This window comes from Oryctolagus cuniculus, chromosome 1, assembly GCF_051225735.1.
Source record: "Oryctolagus cuniculus isolate XC-2025 breed Fujian yellow rabbit chromosome 1, ASM5122573v1, whole genome shotgun sequence".
In the NCBI taxonomy this organism is placed as follows: Eukaryota; Metazoa; Chordata; class Mammalia; order Lagomorpha; family Leporidae; genus Oryctolagus; species Oryctolagus cuniculus.
The window spans coordinates 141,417,517-141,437,717 of record NC_142867.1 but is presented as its reverse complement, the minus strand read 5'-3'; the positions used below and the strand labels follow the sequence as shown (position 1 = coordinate 141,437,717).

General features: G+C 48.9%; 1 protein-coding gene across 2 annotated transcripts in view; it reads right to left on the bottom strand.

The window, feature by feature from the left end:
• The window catches only part of SLC35D2 (solute carrier family 35 member D2), a 57,390-nt gene that overhangs the window by 11,510 nt on the left and 25,679 nt on the right, over positions 1 to 20,201 (bottom strand). For both annotated transcript variants that reach the window (XM_089335669.1, XM_002708265.6), the window contains exons 4-9: positions 18,509 to 18,576; positions 15,293 to 15,364; positions 14,539 to 14,607; positions 9,421 to 9,523; positions 8,216 to 8,308; positions 3,178 to 3,245 (exon numbers count right to left, since the gene is read on the bottom strand). In XM_089335669.1, the coding sequence (XP_089191795.1) occupies positions 3,178 to 3,245; positions 8,216 to 8,308; positions 9,421 to 9,523; positions 14,539 to 14,607; positions 15,293 to 15,364; positions 18,509 to 18,576 (473 nt within the window). The remainder of the gene's footprint in view (positions 1 to 3,177; positions 3,246 to 8,215; positions 8,309 to 9,420; positions 9,524 to 14,538; positions 14,608 to 15,292; positions 15,365 to 18,508; positions 18,577 to 20,201) is intronic.

Below are 20,201 nucleotides of genomic sequence, written 5' to 3'. Positions count from 1 at the left end.
AATCCCTCCCTCAAGAAAAAAGAAGGAATAGGTTCCGAATGACAGGGCACCGGGGCCAGGGAGAAGTGATCCTGGCAGACAACTGGACAGGGCTGTCCAAAAAGTGAGCCATGGGCCAAACTCCAGCTAGTGGGGTGGGAGGGAGTCTGATCCCAGCCCCACAAAGGGTCGCCCAGGTCCAAGGTAACTCCTGGCTCAAGCAGAAGCAAATGCAATGTGCCCGCTGCGAAGAAGGTTCTATCTCATTCCACAGGACTGACGAAGGTTAAGTGATTCTCACAATCACAGGTTACAAGAAAGCAAACCACAAGGACAGATGTCTGGAACAACAAAATGTCAGGAGACTTCAAAACGCTTGTGGATAAACAGGAATAGGCACCAGCGTCGTGCCTGCAGTGCCGGCATCCCATTTGGTTGAGGGTTTAAGTCCCAACTGCTGCACTTCCAATCCAGCTCCCTGCTAATGCACCCGGGAAAGCAGCAGAAGATGGCCCAAGTGCTTGGGTCCATGCATCCATGTGGGAGACCTGGCTAAAGCTCCTGGCTCCTGGCTTCTACCTGGCCCAGCCCAGGCTATTGCAGACATTTGGGGAGTGCACCAGCAGACAGATCTCTCTTGTCTCTTCCCTCTCTGTAACTACATTTCAAGTAAATAAATATCTTTTAAAAGAGCAAACAGAAATCGAAATCCAAGCATAGTGTTTCCATCATCTGCATTCCCATGAAGTTTCTGAACATCCCATGTATATACTCAAACTCTCCATAACTGCAGATATGGAATCATCAGATACAGAACAGACAACGGTTATGTGTGGGCAGGCATTTGGTGTGGCAGTCAGGATGCTCCTTGGCATGCCTGCATCCCACATCAAAGCGTCTGGTTCGAGTCCTGGCTCTGCTTCTGATTCCAGCTTCCTGCTAATGTGCACCTTGGGAGGCAGCAGGTGAGGGCTCAAATAATTGAGTCCCTGCCACCTGCACAGGAGACCTAAATGGAGTTCCCAGCTCCAGACTTAAGCTTGGCTCAGCCCTGGCTGCTGCACGCATTTGGGAAGCGAGCCAGTAAATGACATCTCTCTCTCTCTCTGTCTCTCTCCCCTTCCCTCTCTGCCTTTCAAATAAAAGTTTTTCAAAATAATAACTGTGTAGCATTTAAAGAAAGAAAAGGCACGTTCACAAAGATCACCAATAAAAGAATGTCAGGAATGAATTTGGGGGAAAAAACTGGAACTTTTACAAATAAAACATATAAAACATATAATTGTTAAAATAAAAAGCTCCATCCACAGGTTACACATGAAGTCACATGGCTAAAGAAAGACTTAATGAGGGGCCAGTGCTGTGGTGTAGCAGGTAAAGCTGCCGTCTGCAGTGCTGGCATCTCATATGGGTGCTGGTTTGAGTCCTGGCTGCTCCACTTCTGATCCAGCTCTCTGCTATGGCCTGGGAAAGCAGTGGAAGATGGCCCAAGTCCTTGGGCCCCTGCACCCACGTGGGAGACCTAGAGGAAGCTCCTGGCTCCTGGCTTCGGATCAGCACAGCTCTAGCCATCGCGGCCAATCGGGGAGTGAACCAGTGGATGGAAGACCTCTCTCTTTCTCTGCCTCTCCTTCTCTCTCTATGTAAATAAATAAATAAATCTTTTTTTAAAAAAAGGACTTAATGAATGGAAGATATGCATAAATATACTTATTGCATTGCTATAGCACTGCAATTAAAAGCAAGCTTGGGGGGCCGGCGCTGTGGTGCAGCAGGTTAATGCCCTGGCCTGAAGCGCCGGCATCCCATATGGGCGCTGGTTCGAGACCCAGCTGCTCCACTTCTGATCCAGCTCTCTGCTAAGGCCTGGGAAGCAACAGAAGATGCCCCAAGCCCTTGGGCCCCTGCACCCACATGGGAGACCCGGAAGAAGCTCCTGGCTCCTGGCTCCGGATCGGCACAGCTCCAGCCATTGCAGCCAATTGGGGAGTGAACCATCAGATGGAAGACCTCTCTCTCTATTTCTCTGCCTCTCCTCTCTCTGTGTAACTCTGACTTTCAAGTAAATAAATAAATCTTCAAAAAAAAATCAAGCTTGGGAACTGAACTTACACATAATGAAAATTGTAGTACTTGTGTTTAAAAAACAAGGGGGACTTTTCTTCGCAGGACAAATCCTTTGGTAAGCATTTCCCTGAGACGGTACTCTGCAGCCCATCAGTCTGGGACGTGGCACGTAGACCTGTGTACACTGGAGCCCAGCAGGGAAGGACACTCTGAAGAACTCCACCAAGACTGCTCTAGAGGAGAACTGCAGGACTGCTGGCTGGGATGAAGGCAGCCAGTTCATTCTCTTATACCTGCTCAAATACTTACTAGACGCACATAGCGCCTATTCACACAAAGAGATTTTCGAGTGCTTAGGATTTTGTTTTAACCTACTTGAAAGGCATGGAGACAAAAACAGAGAGAGATTCCATCTGCTGGTTCACTTCTCAAACAATAGACAGGGCTGGCTCAGACTGAAGCCAGGAGGCCAGAACTCAACCCCAAGTCTCCCACATGGATGGCGGGGACCCAAGTACTATAGCCATCTCTCCAGCTGCCTCCCAGGGAGCCCTTGAGGGGGAGATTGGAACTGGAAGTGGAGCCAGGATTGGAACCCAGGCACTTTTATATGACACATGGGTGTTCCAAATAGCATCTTAGCTATTGCAACGAATGCCTGACCCAGAAAAAAAAATTCACTTTTAATTTAAAAGGCAGAGAGACAGAGAGAGATCTCCTACCTACTGGTTCACCCCCAAAATGCCTGCAACAACCAGGGCTGGGCCAAGCTGAAGCCAGGAGCCCAGAACTCATTTCAAATCTCCCTCTACAGGGTCCATTACCTGCTGCCCCCCAGGACTTCCTGCACAGGAAGTCAGAACCAGAAGCAGAGCCAGGATTCAACCCCTGGGACTCATATTGGCACCCAGTGCCTGCCCTCCACCTTAGAAAATTTAGGACACATTCCACATAGTCTCTGAACCAGAAGAGGAAAAACACACACATACTCCCACTGCAAACTTTAAATCATCTCGAGGTGGCTTGCAATACCTAAAACAATGTAAACGTTAGGTCTCTAATTGTTATACTAAATCATTTAGGGCTGTCAAGAAACGTCATCCACACTTCTACTCATCCATGGTTTCTTACCCCAAGAAACAGGAAAGAAGAAATTGCATGATAAATAGAACATTCTTCCATTGGTTGAATTCAGTAGCCTATTAGTAAAAAGAAAACAAAAACTAAGGATTAATTGTATTGAAATTTAAACATACTGGTTTTATCAAACTGTGTATTTTGATACATGAACCACCTTCCCAGACAGAAAATACAATGTCAAAAATCCTAAATGATACCTACCACTTATATAAAGTTGTATTTATCACTTTTTCTTCCCGCATCTCAGGCTCATTTCACAAAATAGGGATTATTTTAAAAATAAATAAAGCCCTCCTCAAAAGGTGGCTGCAAGGTGGTCAGCACTGTGGCACAGCAGAGTGGCCACTGCCTTTGACACGGGCATCGTGGATCAGAGTGCTGGCTGGCGTGCCCCTGTTTCACCTCTGATCCAGCTTCCTGTCCATGTGCAAGGGGAGGCAGCAGAAGATGGCTCAAGTACTCAGTCCCTGCCATGCGGGAGTCCTGGCTCCGGGTTTCAGCCTGGTCACGCCCCAGCACTGCAGCTGTTAGTAAAACGGTGCCATCTATGCCCCAGACGCCATCCTGAGCTCTGGCCCCTGCTAGAAGCCTTGCTGGAAACCAGGTGACCAGATGGCCCAACCACAGGTGTCAGCTCCACCCTCACTCTAATGGGATTTGCTGCTCCTATTTCCCTGCCCGCCCCCTGGAAAAGGTTTAACAGGACCTGTTCCTGAACACCTGTATCTTTCTTGATATCTCTCTCTCTATCTCTCTCTCTCTCTCTCTCTCTCTTACCCTCTCTTACTCCCTCACCCTCTCCTCCTGGCCCATTGGGCTTCCCCCACCCGACATTCAACCTTTCCTCTCTCTAACTCCGGTGTTTGGTGTGTTTTGTGGTGGCCTTAGAGCAGCCAACTGGGGAGTGAACCAGTGGATGGAAGACCTCTCTCTCTCTCTCTCTGCCTCTGCCTCTTGGTAATTCTGCCTTTCAAATAAATAAATAAATCTAAAAGAAAGAAAACAGTATCTAAAGTCAAGATAAAACTGGAGTAAGAGAAAAAATATGCCTCAACTTTGAAACCAAAGGATAGAGAGACATTTATTTACTCAAAGAGCTGGAAGCATTTTGTTAACAGTAAATAAAACTATCAGCTCCTGATACCAAATAAACCACTGAGGGCTATTTAGTAATTTTCATGAAACGGTTTAGATGCTTCACTAATCTAGAATCTTGTATTTTCTTTATTAATGATGACATCATTTAAGAAATAATGTTGCATGGTATCTATCGTAAAACAGAGACCAACAGAAAATAACAATAAAGTTCTTCTCCCTTGAGATTTAATGTTGCAGTTAAAAGTATGGATTTCTTCAATAAGATTTTTAAAATGCTTTCCTATTATCCCTATTCATCAGCATAAGAATACACGAGATGTACTTTGAGGCAGTTACAGCGATGAACCAAAGTTCACTCGCTGACTATTTTCCATGGGCCCAATGTGTTCCTAAGAGGACTTGCTAACAACCCTGTGGATCAGATGGAATCAAGGCTCTGTGAACAGATGTCCTGATCGTGCTAAGTCCAGAGTCCAGGACTCGGTTCCCGGAGCAGTGAGTCACAACCGGCTGTACCACAGCCTCTGATCTCTCCACCTCGCCAACCAGGACAAACGACTCATCCAACTCCCGCTGTTAACAAGAGCAGCGAACACCTCGCTCTAACTCAGCAATCGGCCTTCAGTACCGACGGCTCACACGTGGCCAACAGAATGTGATATTCCACTGCAGGCTAACAAACACAGATGCATTTCTTTCTTTCTTTCTTCCTTTCTTTTTTTTTAAAAAGATTCATTTTATTTACTTGAAGGGCAGAGTTGCAGGAGGAGGGGAAGAGCTAAGAAAGAGAGAGAGAGAGATGTCTTCTATCTACTGGTTCATTTCCCAAATGGCTGCAACAGCCAGGGGGCTAGGCCAGGCCTTATCTAGGAGCCAGGAACTTCATCAGGGTCCCCACATGGGTACAGAGGCCAGGGTCTTGGGCCATCTTCCACTGCTTTCCCAGGAGCATCCGCATGGAGCTCTGTAACTCCTCTCCTGCTGTTCTAGTCCAAGGCCGTATCAGCTTCTGCCTGGGAGAACCCCAGTGGTCTCTTGTGAAGTCCTGGCACATCCATTTGTGCCCCTTCAAGTGTGTTCTCCCAGGAGCTGGACGGTGTCTTCCACACGCTGGTATGATCCCAGTGCCTCTACTCCACCAGGCAGAGAGCCGGCGGGGAACCATGTGGAGCCAAGTGTGCGGTTAGGAGCAGCCACACGTCATGCAGCACGGGCAGGAAAGCAGAGAGCAGACGGCCAGAAGGCTGCACGCCCGAAGGCACAGGACAACAGGCGGGTTTTTCTCAGAGTGGTCCCCAACCTCGGAGGGATTCAGCCACCGTCAGAAGTGGCCCAGGGAGGACGTTCAGCCCAAACCAGTGAATTCAGAGCAATGTGGGCGGTGAAAATCTCACCACCTTTCCCCACAAGGCTGCTCGGTTTTCTTCCTGATAACAGTAAGCATCCTGCATCTTTTGACACTTCTTGTCATACAACACGTGTAAAATAAAATGGTTAAACTGTTAACTGACTTTTGAATTTTGTCATTTTTATAGAAGCCCTTCTCATAAACTTTTCTCCTGATAATTTTTATAGCTTTTTAACATTTAAAACATTTACCTTACATACAAAGCTCTGAATGTCATTTTCTACAATATTTTGAGTACCGTTGTGCAATGTGGAAATGGCCATTTGTGGCCTCACGCTGACACTCAGAAGCTCCACATTCTGGAGTATTTCAGATTTCAGATTTTCAGATTAGGGATGTTCAACCTGTACTAATTTACCATTATTTTTGTCCTTCACGTGGTAAGAAAGACAAGACGAAATGAATAAAACCCTCTCAAAAGTCAAGTGTAGATCCTGGAATATTTAGAGATAAATGGCAACAATGTCTGGGCTGTGTTTTTAAAGGCTCTGGAGAGAGGCTGCTGCCTGCAGCATTGGCATCCCACATGGGTGCTCCACTTCTGATGCAGCTCCCTGCTAATGCGCCTGGGAAAGCAGCAGATGGCCCAGGTGCTTGGGCCCCTGCCACCCACGTGGGAGACCTGGAAGAAGCTCCTGGCTTCTGGCTTCCACCTGGCCCAGTCCAGGCCACTGTGGCCATTTGTGGAATGAACCAGCAGATGGAAGACCTCTCTCTCTCTCTCTGTAACTCTGCCTTTCAAATAAACAAAATAAACAAATAAATAAATCTTTTTAAAAAATAAAATGAATGCTCCGGGGAGGTGTGTGTGGTTGAGAACGCATCTGGGCTGGCGCCGCAGCTCACTAGGCTAATCCTCCACCTTGTGGCGCCGGCACACCGGGTTCTAGTCCCGGTCGGGGCACCGGATTCTGTCCCGGTTGCCCCTCTTCCAGGCCAGCTCTCTGCTGTGGCCCAGGAGTGCAGTGGAGGATGGCCCAAGTGCTTGGGCCCTGCACCCACATGGGAGACCAGGAGAAGCACCTGGCTCCTGGCTGCAGATCAGCGCGGTGCACCGGTCGCAGTGGCCATTGGAGGGTGAACCAAAGGCAAAGGAAGACCTTTCTCTATGTCTCTCTCTCTCTCACTGTCCACTCTGCCTGTCAAAAAAAAAAAAAAGAGAGAGAGAGAGAGAACACATCTGGTACAGTGTTTAAGATGCCACTTGGGGTCAGGATGCCCGCAACCCATGTCAGAGTGCCTGGGTTCAAGAGCCAGCTCCATCATGACTCCGGCTTTCTGATTTTGCACACCATGGGAGGCAGAGGTGGTGACCCAAGTGCTTGGGTCCCTGCCACCCATGTGGGAGACCAGGATTGAGCTCCTGACCTCAGTCTGGCCCAGCCCCAGCCACTGCAGGAGTCAATCAGCAGACGGGCATGCTCATTCATTCTCTCTCTCTCATAACTCAAATAAAACTGTGAAGAAATTAAAAATGGAGCATTGGAGAGGAAGTGTCTCAAAAACAAAATTTCTGAGTGGCGGGAATATGGAGACAGGCACACTAAGAGCAAAACGCAGAAAAACCTTGAAGCTGGGTGATGAGTGCAGGACAGTTCACTGAATTATGCTACTCCGTGTATGTTCCAAAATGTCCCAAGAATCAGTAACAAATAAGTAAACAAACCCTTTTTCAAACTATCGAAATGCTCCACTTAGCTAAGTGACTTTCCTGGAGGCCAAGCAGACAGGGACAATGGGACCAGATTTTTCCATCGTCATTGCGCTCCAGAAAGTTTCAAGTCCAGAATTTGTTGCTGCTTCTCACATCGCTGAACACAACGCCAATGCAAGGCAGGGCCAAATGCATGAGGGCAGTTCCAAAAGTTCAGGATACATGGAATTAAAGGATCCATTTAGTTTGGGGTAAAAAAAAAAATCCAAATATAAAAAAATTTTCATAATATGCATTTTCCATAAACTTTTTGAAGATGCCTGATAAGTAAGAATTTCAAACTTTTTTGTGCCAAATTTATTTTTATTTAAGTGAAAGGCAGAGAGAGACAGATGGAGATCTTCCACCCTCTCGTCCACACCCCAAATGCCTGCAATGGCTGAGCTGGGCCAGGCCTGCCTGAACCAGGAGGTTGGAATTCAAACTGGGCCTGCCAGGTGGGTGGCAGGGAGCCAAGCACTTGAGCCATCACCTGCTGCCTCCCACGGTGTGCATTAGCAGGAAACTGGAATTGGAGCACGGGAGCCAGGACCCGTGCCCAGGCACTCTGATCCGTGCTACAGGCATCCCAGGCAGCGTCAGCTGCCCCGCGAAACTCCCGGCCCCTAAACCTCTCTTTCAATTCCATTTTCCCAGCACCTCTGGGAAGTAGCTTGTATCACGAGGGCTCAGGAACATCGGGCTCTCCTGTGCCCTCCTGGCAATCCTCGTACCTTCACACTTTTTATCTCAGCCAGAACCAAAGGTCCAGTGCTGAGGTTGCAGAGGGCGGCCAGGTGAGACCAGCGCACTGCTGGGCACCAGCTCACCTGCTGAAGGTCTCCAGTGGAGACGCTGATGATGAGAGTCGGGACGATCATGAAGCAGGCGTTGTAGAAAAGCACTCCGTATTTCCCCAGCTCCTGCAAAAAGCAAAGGACACCTTGTCCGGTTCTAGAAATTTCCCCCGGAGCCATTTCTACAGCCATGCAGTTACAGTGAGAACACTGCCTGGGCTGCTCCCAGCACTGCTGGGATGGCAAACGCCTCATTTCAAATCTACTTTGATCCTAGAACACACACTGACAAAACTATAGATAAAACAGAGGGCAGGCAGAGGGCGCCGGCATCCCACCCCTCCCTAACGTCCCCCGTGTGCAGGGTCTGTTGTCTTGAAAGCATGTCACTCACAGCGGAAAATCTGGAACAAAAATAAAGACGATCGAAAATGCTAATAGAAACAGAACTCCTTATGCACATCTGCTCTCTCCCGTTGAAGAGCAGCGTTTCGCGTTCACTTTCATCAAAGTGGCTGCAGCCCTTCTCTGCCAGTTCCCAGCAAGGGTGACATATTGCAATTCTCAAAAAGCAAGAAGTCTGTTTTTGTGAAACTGCCACCATTAAAAAATAATAATAAATGACCCTGCAGATTTAAAAAAGAAAAAAACAAAACAGCCATGGAAATAAGGCTGGCGGTCAGAGCCAACTCCCTCACAGCACACAAAGGCCAGGGAAACAAAGAACCTTCTGCCCGCTCACCCTGCACAGCCTCCCGAACAGCTGGGCGTGGGTGAGGCCCCCCACGCCAGGCAGCCCCTGACAGTCAACAGAAGCCGTTCCTGCAGGACAACACATTACAAATGAGCCATTCCAACCGTCTCCTTCCACAGACAAGGAACCGGCCGTTTGCAGTTCATGTTCAATGTCATGATGGCCAGGAAGTAGAAACACCCGAGCGCGCAGCCCAGCGTCTCCGGACTCTCAATAGACAGACAAATGCCCTGACCGTGTCTCGGCCTTGGCCGCTGATGATGCTGGCAAAACAAGCAACTAACTTGTGGTTCGAAGCAACGCCCTCTTTCTATATTCTGCAAGCGCTAGGGCCGTGTCTTTTCCCCAGACATTAGTAACAGACGGATCACAGGACATAAAGGGAACGACACGCCAACTGTCCAAATCCATTTTCCTTTCTGCTTGTGGCGGTCAGGGGCCAGGGGTCACAGCCTATACTCCCTTGGGAGGGAGGATCTGCTACCTTCGGGTCCATTTTCTGCTTGGTGTAAACCCCATTGGCGGCTGTGAAGACGTCGTTCAGGAACACGAAAACGTAGCCTTCCAAGTTAAAGGCAAGGTCCGAGCTGGTGGGCAGAACACAAGAGGCTGATTATTCAGAAGCTCACGACCTGGCCTCCTCCTCTGCCTGTTCCACCTTTGGCTAAGGGGGTTCACGTGCGACGCTGATCGCTTTTCAATGGCACATCTCCTGCTCCGAGGCAGGGCACAGTTCACTCCTCCGCTCTGCCTCCCAATGGAAAACAAACAGGTGGCTTAACTTGATCTCGGGGGGCTTAACGCTGGAGGGCCACTGACCCTCTTCCTTGAGCTGCAAAGCCCTTTCATTGGCTCGATGGCCAGTGGAATCGGCAGACTCACCGGCAAGCCCTGACTTTTCTATCGAAAGGCAGTGGCCCGCCTGCTCCACTCAGGGGCTGAGGAGTCAGCAGGGCCATCCCCAGGGGCCAGTGAGTTGGGACAGCTGGGCAGGGACTGGAGAGAGAGAGAGGAAGTGACACCTCCATCTGTGCCACAGTTCCCCTGTCCATCAAAAAGGCAAAGCAGGAGGCACCCTTGTCTTCTCTAAGACTCCTGTTAAGGCTCCTTTCTTCCATTCTTTGGAAACAATCACTTTCCATTTTAAATAAATAACACCAGGGGATGCAGAGCGAGGAGGACCAGAGGGAGGACAATAGCTGGGCCATGAAGGGCTCTGGCCACCTGCACTGCAGAGGGAGCCCAGGAGGAAAAACTCCCCTACCCTCTTAGATTCAGGCTCTGGGGCCTGCAAAATTTAACTGAGAAGAAAAAAGAAGAAACAGACGAAGAGGAGAGAGGGAATACAAACTGCATTAATATCATATGAGCATGGAAGTTCACAAAAAAGAAATGAAACTCAGAGGAGCATGCACGCTGAGGGCACTTAGGTTGCATGTGAGCATTTAGCAAGAGGGACCGGGTTTTGCACGCGTCGGAACATCAGGGGCCAGACGCACTGCTCTAGGGTTCATGTACGCGTGTCATCCCGCTGTGAGCTCTGTCTCCAGTGACCAGGTCACCTTCTCTTCCTGGTCTGGCAGAAGGGCCACCTCCACAAAGAAGTCCGTGCCTGCTTCCCAGGCAGCAAAGAGGAAGGCAGGGCTCCTCTCACATCAGAGAACACTCCCCTGTTCAACTCAGAATAGCCTGTAACCCAAAGCGGCCTGCTTGGGCGTGGGATGCCCTCACTCACTTGCAATAACAGCAAATTAACATTATCCCTAACCAAAGAGAAAGAAATAGGCCAAAACTGCCTCAAAATCGGAATGCAAATTGAATCAGAGTTCTATCTGAGGCTTCCACTGGTATTATTATCTATAAATATAGATAGGAGAATGTAAATTGATTCCAATTCTGATGATAAGTCAGAATTCTCTGGCTCCCCACATGGGAGCCCTGGACAGGGTTCCCAGCCCCTGGCCTTGGCCTGGCCCAGGTTTCTTATTGTGGCCATTTAGGGAGTGAACCGGCTGACAGAAGATTTCTCTTTCTCTCTAACTGCTTTTCAAATAAACTCTTAAAAAAAAAAAAAAAACAAAAAACAAACAAACAAAAAAAAAACCTCTCTAGCTCAATCATAAGAAATGAATTTTCTCAGGGTTGGTCTGCAGTGCCAGCATCCCATATGGGGGCCAGTTCAAGTCCCAGCTGCTCCACTTCCAATCCAGCTCCCTGCTGTGGTCTGGGAAAGCAGCAGAGGATGGCCCAAGTCCTTGGGCCCCTGCACCCATGTGGGAGACCCAGAAGAAGCTCCTGGCTCCTGGCTTCAGATCAGCGCTTCCGGCCATTGCAGCCAATTAGGGAGTGATCCAGTGGATGTAAGACCTCCCTCTCTCTCTGCCTCTCCTTCTCCCTCTGTGTAACTCTGACTTTCAAATAAATAGTATTTTAAAAAGAAGACATGAATTTTCTCAAAGTAAGCCTTCCAAATCTTTTCTTGCCTATTCTCATTTGATCTGATTTTGTATCACAAAGAGCTTGCCATGCAGGTGTTTGGCCACACCCCCTATTCAGAGTGCTTGGTTTCAAGACCCTCCTCCACTTGCTGACTCCAGCTTCTTGCTAATAGTGCACACTGTGGAAGGCAGCAGGTGATGGCCCAAGTAACTGGGTTCCTGCCACCCACGTGTGACACCTAGACTGAGTTCCGGCTCCCAGCTCTGGCTGTTGGCAGGCATCTGGGAAGTGAACCAGCTGTCTCTGTCTCTCTCTCCCTCTCACAACCTGGCCTCCCACTCTATCTTATCTTTGCTAATGGAGTCCATGTGCAAGGCTAGTAACCACCTTTATAAAAATAAAGAGTTTGCCATCCCCTAAGACTGCAGAAACTGTGTCAAACTAAACCCTGTCTGGCTTCAGGATGTCTCCGGATTGATTTTTTTTAAGATTTTTTTTCTCTTTCTTTTTTAAAGATTTATATATTTGAAAGTAAGAGTTACACAGGGAGAGAAGAGAGAGAGAGAGGTCTTCCATCCGCTGGTTCACTCCCCAAACGGCCGCAATGGCCACAGCTGTGCTGATCCGAAGCCAAGAGCCAGGAGCTTCTTCCAGGTCTCTCATGCAGGTACAGGGGTCCAAGGACTTGGTTCATCTTCCGCTGCTTTCCCAGGCCGTAGCAGAGAGCTGGATTGGAAGTGGAGCAGCCGGGACTCAAACCGGCGCCCATATCAGTTGCTTAACCTGATATGTCACAGCGCTGCCCCCCACCCACCCACTGATTATTACAGAAGGAATACAACCTAACTTGGACCCTAAGCTAGCTCACAGCCTACCTCAGGAGTACACTTCAGTAGCAAACAGCTGAGTCTCTGCCCGTCACAGGGGCCAAGCTTCACTGCACTGCAGGCCACCAGTTAATCCAACCGCGTTCACACAAGGCAGCCACCACGCTGCATCCAGCCAAGCCGTCTCTGTACCGTCCCTCCTCTTTCTGGCCTTAAGTACTACCCGACCACATGGTAGCATGGAGCTTCCAAACATCTGCTGGTTTGCCAATCCTTCTTTTCTCAATTAAACTCCTGCTAAATTTATCTGCCTAAAATTTTTATTCTAACGGAGAATGAGTAGAAAAGGCTAGGCTTGGGAAGGCGTGCACGGAAGGCGCTGTTTAGTTCAGAGAGCCCGAGGGAAATTTCCAGAACCTTCAGTTCCCCCCTCCGGAGGCCAGGAGCTCCCAACAGTCGTGCGCTCATCCCTGAAGCCGTTCGTGCTGTCAGGTGTCTTACTCAGCGCTCACTGTAGGCCGGCAGCCAGGTGTGGAGTGTGCGAGTTGGCTCTGCTTTATAAATCAGAGCAGACCCTAGGCTAACTCTGGTGGCTGCCTTGCGGGCTTCCTATTTCAATTCCTTTAAGCCGCGTGACTTGCTTTGTTGAATAAAAAGGAGGAGGGAAACGCGGTGCGGAAGCTTCATCAGCCAGGGCACAGCGGCCCCTACATTCCTCTTCTCCGCCAGGATGACACAGGAAGGCCCCTTTGAGGCTCAGCCCACGGACTGCCATGCACAGCTGCCTGCACGTGGATGCACTAACAGGAATGAGGGGAAGAGGAGGGTCCCAGCAGGCCTGCAGCCAAGTGCTGTGAGTCTAAATGAGTTAACCAGTTTAAGCAAAATTCCTCCAACTTGTAGTCTTCCCCCTTGCTTCAGGTGGGTTCATTTGCTGGTATTACCTTTGCCTTACAGATCGGGTAAACTGAGGCCCGGAGAGGCCTGGAAACAATCGGCAGAGGGCAGGCTAAGTTCTGAATACCAGGATGAGGGCGGGGGGTCTGCACAGCAGTTTAGATGCCAGTATCCCACACTGCAGCCCATGTTGAGTGCCTGGCTTCAAGTCCAGCTCAGCTCCCGATTCCAGCTTCCTGCTGCACCCTGGGAGGCCCAGGTGGTTGGGTCCCTGTCACCCATGTGGGAGACCTGGATTCAGTTCTGGGCTCCTGGCTTCATTTGACCTGACCCAGTCCCAGCTGTTGTAGACATCTGGGAAGTAAAGCAGTAGAGGGAAGATCTCCCTCTGCTTGTCTGTGTGTGTATGTGTGTGTGTGTCTTTCTGCCTTTCAAATTATATATATATATATATATATATATATATATATATATATATTTTAAATCCCTGAGCCCCAGGAATGTTAACTGTGCAGCTGTGTTAAGCACCATGCTATAGCAAACAGAAATCCAAGTACTTGCCTGCCAATGCAGACAGGAGGATGGGGGGGGGGGTCCTCATTCCTGCTCGTGCACACTGAGGGTGAAGGCAGCAGTCCGGCCGCCCCTGCTGCCTTGTATCCCCAACATACAAATGCCCTCAAGGACGGCATGCTATGCTGGAAATGGTGACTGCTACGCTATCACAGAACGATCAAACCATCAGCATGCAGGCTTTAGAAAGTCCCCGTTTTTTTTTGTTTTGTTTTGTTTTGTGTTTTGTGTTTTTTTTTTTTTTTTTTTTTTTTTTTTTTTTTTTTTTTTTTACAGAGTGGACAGTGAGAGAGAGACAGAGAGAAAGGTCTTCCTTTGCCATTGGTTCACCCCCACAATGGCCGCTTCGGCCGGTGCGCTGCACTGATCTGAAGCCAGGAGCCAGGTGCTTCTCCTGGTCTCCCATGGGGTGCAGGGCCCAAGCACTTGGGCCATCCTCCACTGCACTCCCTGGCCACAGCAGAGAGCTGGCCTGGAAGAGGGGCAACCGGGACAGAATCCAGCGCCCGACCAGGACTAGAACCGGGGGTGCCGGCGCCGCAGATGGAGGATTAGCCTATTGAGCTGCGGCGCCAGCCTAGAAAGTTTTTATACTGGAGACAAATATCAGTAATAAAGGAAAACAGTTCAGGTGAAAATCTGTATTAATATCCCAGGCACTCCCTGCGTACCCTCAGACATGTGGTGGCGGACGTGGGACCCAGTGTGACTGTCACAGGAACACACGGGGACTCTGCTAACTTCAACAGATTTGTCTCCTGGCCACTCAATTCAACTGCAGCCAGATGGGAAATGAAAAACCAGGGAAGGGGCCTATTGTCAGAGACACAAAGACGTGATTGAGCCAAAGCGGCCCAGAGTCTTACCCAGCTGCTATGAACGCCCCGAGAATGATGGCGAAGACGCTGGCGATGATGTGCAGCGAATACTGCTTCCTGCCACGGGCAAATAATAAGAGAGGAAAGGTGACGGGGAGGCGGGAAGTAAGAATATGGATTACATTTTGCAGACAAACTGGAAACACACATCAACAGTTCCCTGCTTAAAAATCCAACACACAGAAGCTTCACAGAGCATCTAGAAGTCAGACCAAGCTGACAAACTCGCCTCAGCCTTTTTCTTCACCTGACTGCAAACCAGGGTCTGTGCTGTCAGCTTGCGGCATGTCAGCCTGAGTATCCCCGTGTGAGGTCTGTACGCCAACATTAAAGAGTGGCTTCCCCTGATTTCTGTTACAATCACCGTACGCTAATCGACCTCCCTGCTCTCCTACACTCCTGTGCTGTGTGTATACGTGGATAGTTCTTCTTCCATTTGGCTCTGTGAACAGATTCATATCCGTTTGGGGTGGCGGTTTTTCCTTTCATCATTTTCTATCACAAACATGTTAATTGTTTAATGTAAAACTGCAATTTAAAAAAAAAAAACCCTTTGGGTTCTTTGGAAATTACACACACACAAGTGGCTTCTTTTAGGTCAATAAACAACTTGTCCTTAAGTTCTTGCAACCAGAAACTCAGATCAACTATTTGGGCAGATGGCTGGATGACAGAAGTCGCGGGGTAAAGGTAATGCGCGCGATGGGGGACACACAGGACGAAGGGAACATAGAGAAGTCACCCGAGGATGAGCGTCTCGAGGAGCAGAGTCAGCGGGATGGTGAACTTCCTGAGGACGGTGAACATCGGCAAGCTGCCAGATCGAGACGAGAACACAACATCAGATGGCAGTAAGCACCGCTGCGGTGTCTTTCTGTTTGAACGGCCTAGCCATTCTCCAGATTCAATATAACCCTCACGTTTGCCATGAACAAATCATATGAAACCCTAAAAAGATACAGCAATTACATACTTCACATCATCCCCACCATCACACTATCGACCACTACAAAGACTGTGCTAAACCACTTGGCGATGGGGACGACGATCCAGCCTCCAACAAATCAGGCTGGCACTATATGTCAACAGTCGTTACACAGTCCTGACCTTGGGTCCAATTAGTCTAAGTTAATCATCCAGAAGAAAGGAAAAAAATTGCACAGACGTGTGCAAAGCAGTAATGCTTTTGGAAAAGTATCAGTAACGATCTAAATATCAGACACTAGCAATGGTAAAATAAACATACATACATCCACTGAGAGAACATTATATATATATATATATATATATATGTATATATAAAAACTCTGGAATATAAAAGCTCATTTTCCAACAGTGGTTAACGTGGAAGATACCAAACTAAATGTATCACTATCGTAAGATACATTCTGTATATGGGAAAAGGCTAAACCGAATACCTTACATTATGTTTTTATTCCTTTTTTTAAAAGATTTATTTATTTACTTTGAGAGTCAGAGTTACAAAGAGAGAAAAGGAGAGGCAGAGAGAGAGAAAGAGGTCTTCCATCCAATGGTTCACTCCCCAATTGGCCACAACGGCCAGAGATGCGCCGATCCAAAGCCAGGAGCCAGGAGCTTCTTCCGGGTTTCCCACAAGGGTGCAGGGGCCCAAGGACTTGGGCCATCTTCTACTGCTTTCCCAGGCCAGAGAGATCTAGCAGAGACCTGGATCGGAATTGGAGCAGCCAGGACTTGAACCGGTGCCCATATGGGATGCTGGCACCGAAGGTGGCGGATTTACCTATTACACCACAGTGCCAGCCCAAATGATGTTTTAAAGAATGGAATTATGGGCTATTAACATAATAATGCCATGTTACCCCCCCAAAATTGAGGGGTGTTTAGCACAGTGGTTAAGATACCACTTAGGATGCCAGCATCCCATATCACTGTACCAGGGTTCAGTCCTGGCTCAATTTTTCATTCCAGCTTCCTGTTGCACACCTTGGAAGGCAGCAGGTGAGGGCACAAGTCGTTGGGTCCCTGTCACCCACAGATGACAGAAGGATGAAGTTCTGGGCACCTGGCCTCAGCCAGCCCCAACTCCAGCCCAGGCTGTTGTGGGCATGTGTGGAGCAAACCAGTGCATGGAAGATCTGTCTGTCTCTTTCAAATAAGTGAAAACAAATAAATAAAACCAACTGTAGTAATCCTTGAAGGAAACAACAAACAACTAAACATACTACTGTGTGTTCTCACCACACACCCCAACCCATGGTTTCACTTCCCATGGCTGCACTCACCCAGGATCAACTGCGGACCCAGAATGTCACGTGGAAAATTCCAGAAACAATTCACATTTTTAAATAACTTTTACTGCAGTACATTGCAACCACTGTCCTATTATTAGTTTTGCTGTCAATCTCTTACAATGCCTAATTTTTAAGTGAAACTTCATCATAGCTCTGTAGGGATGGGAAAACACAGAATATACTGGGTTCAGAACAATCCCTGTGTCAGGGGTCTTGGAACTTAGCGCCTGTGGATAAAATGGGACACCATGATGCTAAAACCCGTATTTCATGGTTTTTTTCTTTTTCACATCACCATGCGCCCTTTCGAAAGGAATGACAAAGGGTGTCACTTCACATTGGTCATTTTTATATGTCCTCCTCCTGGTCTACCTCTCACCTCTCCATTTCCACTCTCACTGCACAAACAGGTCTTCCTCAATTGCTGTCACCCTCAGCACACGCCCTGTTTTCTCATTTTGTAGATTTCCATTCACGTGTGCCATTAGACTACATAGTACACACAATTTTCTCCAGTTTATAGGATGGCTTAGTCTTTTCACTCCTCCACTGTGATTATTTTTTACAGTGACTTTTTCCTTTTCCTCTTGAAATAATGATTTCCTTTTATGTTACTTACTTGAAAGGCAAACAGAGAGAGAGAGAAAGACAGAGAAAGCTTCCATGCACTGATTCACTCCCCCAGATGCTTGCAATGGCTGTGGCTAGACCAGGCCAAAGCCAGAGCCAGGATCTCAATCCAGGTCTCCCACGTGGGTGGCAGGGGCCTAACCACTTGAGCCATCATGGCTGCCTCTCAGGGTCCATACCAGCAGGAAGCTGGAATCATAAGCAGAGCTAGGACTCAACCCCAGGCACTGTAAAATGGGATGTGGCTGTCCCAGGCGGCACCTTAGCTGCTGTGCCCAACTCCCACCCTACAGTGAGTCTTGACAAAAGCAATCAGGACCCTGAAATAAATGCAAACTTCTTAATTATTTTATATAGCACACACTTGAAAACTGTCATTTCTCTTCCACACAAACCAGATAGAATGTTGCTGAATTTTATAAAACTGGGATAAAACTAAAAGTTAAACAGCACCATAATCACATAAACAAATCTACCTGGATAAAGCATACCGTCCCTACCTTGATGTCATCAGGTCTCATATTCTGTTTTTGGATTTGACTATAAGAAGAAATATAGGGGCCGGCGCCGTGGCACAGTAGGTTAATCTTCCACCTGCGGTGCCAGCATCCCATATGGGCACTGGTTCTGGTCCCGGTTGCTCCTATTCCAGTCCAGCTCTCTGCTGTGGCCCAGGAAGGCAGTGGAGGATGGCCCAGGTCCTTGGGCCCCTGCACCCATGTGGGAGACCTGGAAGAATCTTCTGGCTCCTGGCTTGGGATCAGCGCAGCTCTGGCCGTTGTGGCCCACTGGGGAGTGAACCAGCGGATGGAAGACCTCTCTCTCTCTCTCTCTCTCTCTCTCTCTCTCTGTGTGTGTGTGTGTGTAAATAACTTTCAAATAAATAAATCTTTAAAAAAAAAGATTAGGCTTTGGAGAAAAAAAAAACTCCAACTTAATTTCTTAAACTGCTAAATATCAGTCTCTTCTCTACGTAGCCTGAGCAATATCCTGAAAAAGCAAAGTTGAGAAGCAGATAGGGAAGGACCTCCCAGCAGCCCTCCACCTGCACCCACCTTAATTTCCTTGTGCTTGACAATCCACTTATGTGGTTCCCAACATAGAGGAGGGGCAGAGGAAACAGCTTCAATTTAAAAAAGAAAGAATATTTGGTTAGGAGCCAGTAACGTGTCTTCCTTCAGAAATACACTGGGGACATTCACCGCCTCCTCCACCAGTGGGAGAATCAGGTTAGTTCCTGCGTCTAAGAGGACTGGATTTTCTAGAATCCAAAAGACGTGCACAGTCTCTCCATGTGGTCCAAAGAGTTAGGTGAGCAGTGACGCCCACGAGCCTGGCGTTGGGGAGGGAGGGAGATGGCCATCTTGACCAGGCCTACGCAAGGAGAATATGTCCCTACCCCTGCACACACGTGCAGTCCTGTTACCTGCACACAATGCACTCCTCTGTCCCTGCACACACGTGCACTATTCTGTCACTCACACACACGTGCCCTCCTGTCCCTGTACACACATGCACTATTCTATCACTCACGCACACGTGCCCTCCTCCACCACCTGCACACACATGCACTTCTCCATCACCTGCACACACGAGCCTTCCTCTGTCCCTGCACACACATGCACTTCTCCATCACCTGCACACACGAGACTTCCTCTGTCCCTGCACACACATGCACTATTCTGTCACTCACGCACACGTGCCCTCCTCCACCACCTGCACACATGTGCACTATTCTGTCACACACATGTGCCCTCCTCCATCACCTGCACACACATGCACTTCTCCATCACCTGCACACACGAGCCTTCCTCTATCCCTGCACACATGTGCACTATTCTGTCACTCACACACAGGTGTCCTCCTCCACCACCTGCACACATGTGCACTTCTCCGTCACCTGCACACACGAGCCCTCCTCTGTCCCTGCACACACGTGCACTATTCTGTCACTCACACACACGTGCCCTCCAGTCCCTGTACACATGTGCACTATTCTGTCACTCACGCACACGTGCCCTCCTCCACCACCTGCACACATGTGCACTATTCTGTCACACACATGTGCCCTCCTCCATCACCTGCACACACATGCACTTCTCCATCACCTGCACACACGAGCCTTCCTCTATCCCTGCACACATGTGCACTATTCTGTCACTCACACACAGGTGTCCTCCTCCACCACCTGCACACATGTGCACTTCTCCGTCACCTGCACACACGAGCCCTCCTCTGTCCCTGCACACACGTGCACTATTCTGTCACTCACACACACGTGCCCTCCAGTCCCTGTACACATGTGCACTATTCTGTCACTCACGCACACGTGCCCTCCTCCACCACCTGCACACACGTGCACTTTTCTGTCACACACACGTGCCCTCCTGTCCCTGCACACACGAGCCCTCCTCTGTCCCTGCACACATGTGCACTATTCTGTCACTCACACACACGTGCCTTCCTCCATCACCTGCACACATGAGCCCTCCTCTGTCCCTGCACACATGAGCCCTCCTCTGTCCCTGCACACACGAGCCCTCCTCTGTCCCTGCACACACGTGCACTATTCTGTCACTCACACACACGTGCCCTCCTCCATCACCTGCACACACATGCACTTCTCCGTCACCTGCACACACGAGCCCTCCTCTGTCCCTGCACACACATGCACTATTCTGTCACTCACACACACGTGCCTTCCTCCATCACCTGAACACACGAGCCCTCCTCCATCACCTGCACACA